Source organism: Plasmodium reichenowi, chromosome 12, assembly GCF_001601855.1.
Source record: "Plasmodium reichenowi strain SY57 chromosome 12, whole genome shotgun sequence".
Taxonomy (NCBI): Eukaryota; Apicomplexa; class Aconoidasida; order Haemosporida; family Plasmodiidae; genus Plasmodium; species Plasmodium reichenowi.
Window position 1 is genome coordinate 534,534 of NC_033657.1, and position 1,652 is coordinate 536,185.

General features: G+C 20.6%; 1 protein-coding gene across 1 annotated transcript; it reads right to left on the minus strand.

The window, feature by feature from the left end:
* Nucleotides 1-124: 124 nt before the first annotated feature.
* PRSY57_1213600 (geranylgeranyl transferase type2 beta subunit, putative) lies at nucleotides 125-1,583 on the minus strand (the record flags this gene model as incomplete). Its single annotated transcript, XM_012908563.2, has 2 exons — nucleotides 125-593; nucleotides 751-1,583. 2 exons carry the CDS (start codon nucleotides 1,581-1,583, stop codon nucleotides 125-127), a joined length of 1,302 nt encoding a protein of 433 aa, XP_012764017.2.
* Between the last annotated feature and the right edge of the window lie 69 nt (nucleotides 1,584-1,652).

Below are 1,652 nucleotides of genomic sequence, written 5' to 3' on the forward strand. Positions count from 1 at the left end.
TATATATATATTTATATATATTTTTTTTTTTTAATAATTGATTAATGCATACAAAGTATAATAATATTTCACATATATGTTTTTTTATAAATATAATAATATTATATTTATAATATAAAAAAAATCATTGTATTAATCGTCTTGGCATAGCAAACGCTTCATGAATGTTTGCCATATTACTCAAAACATCATTTATATGTTCAGGTATACTTATTTGATCAAAAAGTTCATACTTTTTTAGTTTCTCCTTTTTCATATAATAATGAATATTATAATAAATAAGTGACAATGCACATAAGGAAAAAAAACTATGAAATTGATCTGTTTGTTTAAAAAATAAATTTTCATTTTTAAAATAGTTCATACATTTTTTGTTTATATTATATTCATCTTGTCCTATTCTTGAAAATCCTCCATTTACTTTATCCTGACATTTTAAAATAAAATTAATAATAATATTTACATTAAATGCCTTTCCTAAATTTACATTCAAAGATGATAAACTGCTTAAAACCCACCAAGAATAACAAACATCGTGATCTTTCCCAACTCTACCATTAATACCAAAATTATCATAACGTTCACAAAGCCATCTATATAAAAAAATAAATATATGAATAAATACATACATATATATATATATATATATATATATATATATAATAGTATATATTATTAAATGTGTGTGTAGGTGTACATATAGCAATACCTACTTAATATCACACATTTTAATCATTTTTTTTAAACTACCTAATTAGCTTTTTTTTCATTATAGGATTATAAGAAAAATAAGTCTTGCCTTTCTCATTCTTCAATAATTTTAATGAATGAATTGCACAAAAAGTTGTACCGGCATGGGATTCTGAACCAGGAAGATTTGAAAATCCTCCATCTATATTAAAACAATTTATTATCCAATGTATACATTTATCATTATTTATATTATTAACATGGATATTTCTTTCCTTAAATAATTTATTTAATAGATATAAAGTACACAAGGAACAAAACATAAAACGCATGTCACCATCAAATTTATATTGTACACTCTTTAAAGAAAAATGAAAATATCCCTTTTCTTCATCAAATAAAAATATTACAAAATTATATATTTCTAATAATGTTTTAGTACTTATACTATTCTCATCAGTTTTATTTAATAAAAATAATATTTGAATAGCACTCAAGGTAGAAATTATATTTGCTTCATATACATTTTTTTTATTACATGGACTAAAACCTGTTACTATAAATTTTTTTTTTTTTTTTTTTTTAATATCTTCATTTGATAAAATATATGTTTCTTTTTTTAACTTATAAATATATTCATCTTTAATTTTCCTTCTATGTAAACATTTCATTACCAACATATATATGACATCTATAAAATCTTTACTTAATACCTCATCTATAGATTCCCTTTTTTTATTTATTAAGCTAATACTACTTAAAACCCAAAATATGGCACTCAACAAAATAGACTCATATTTGCTCGTTAAAATGGTATCCTCCTCTTCTGCCGAAAGTTTCTTCTTTATGGTATTTATAAAGTATTGTTCGTGTAACGATAAGTATAAATTCATATTTTTAAAAGTTAACAGAAAAAATATAAATAAATAAATAATATAAATTATAATATAATATAATAAATA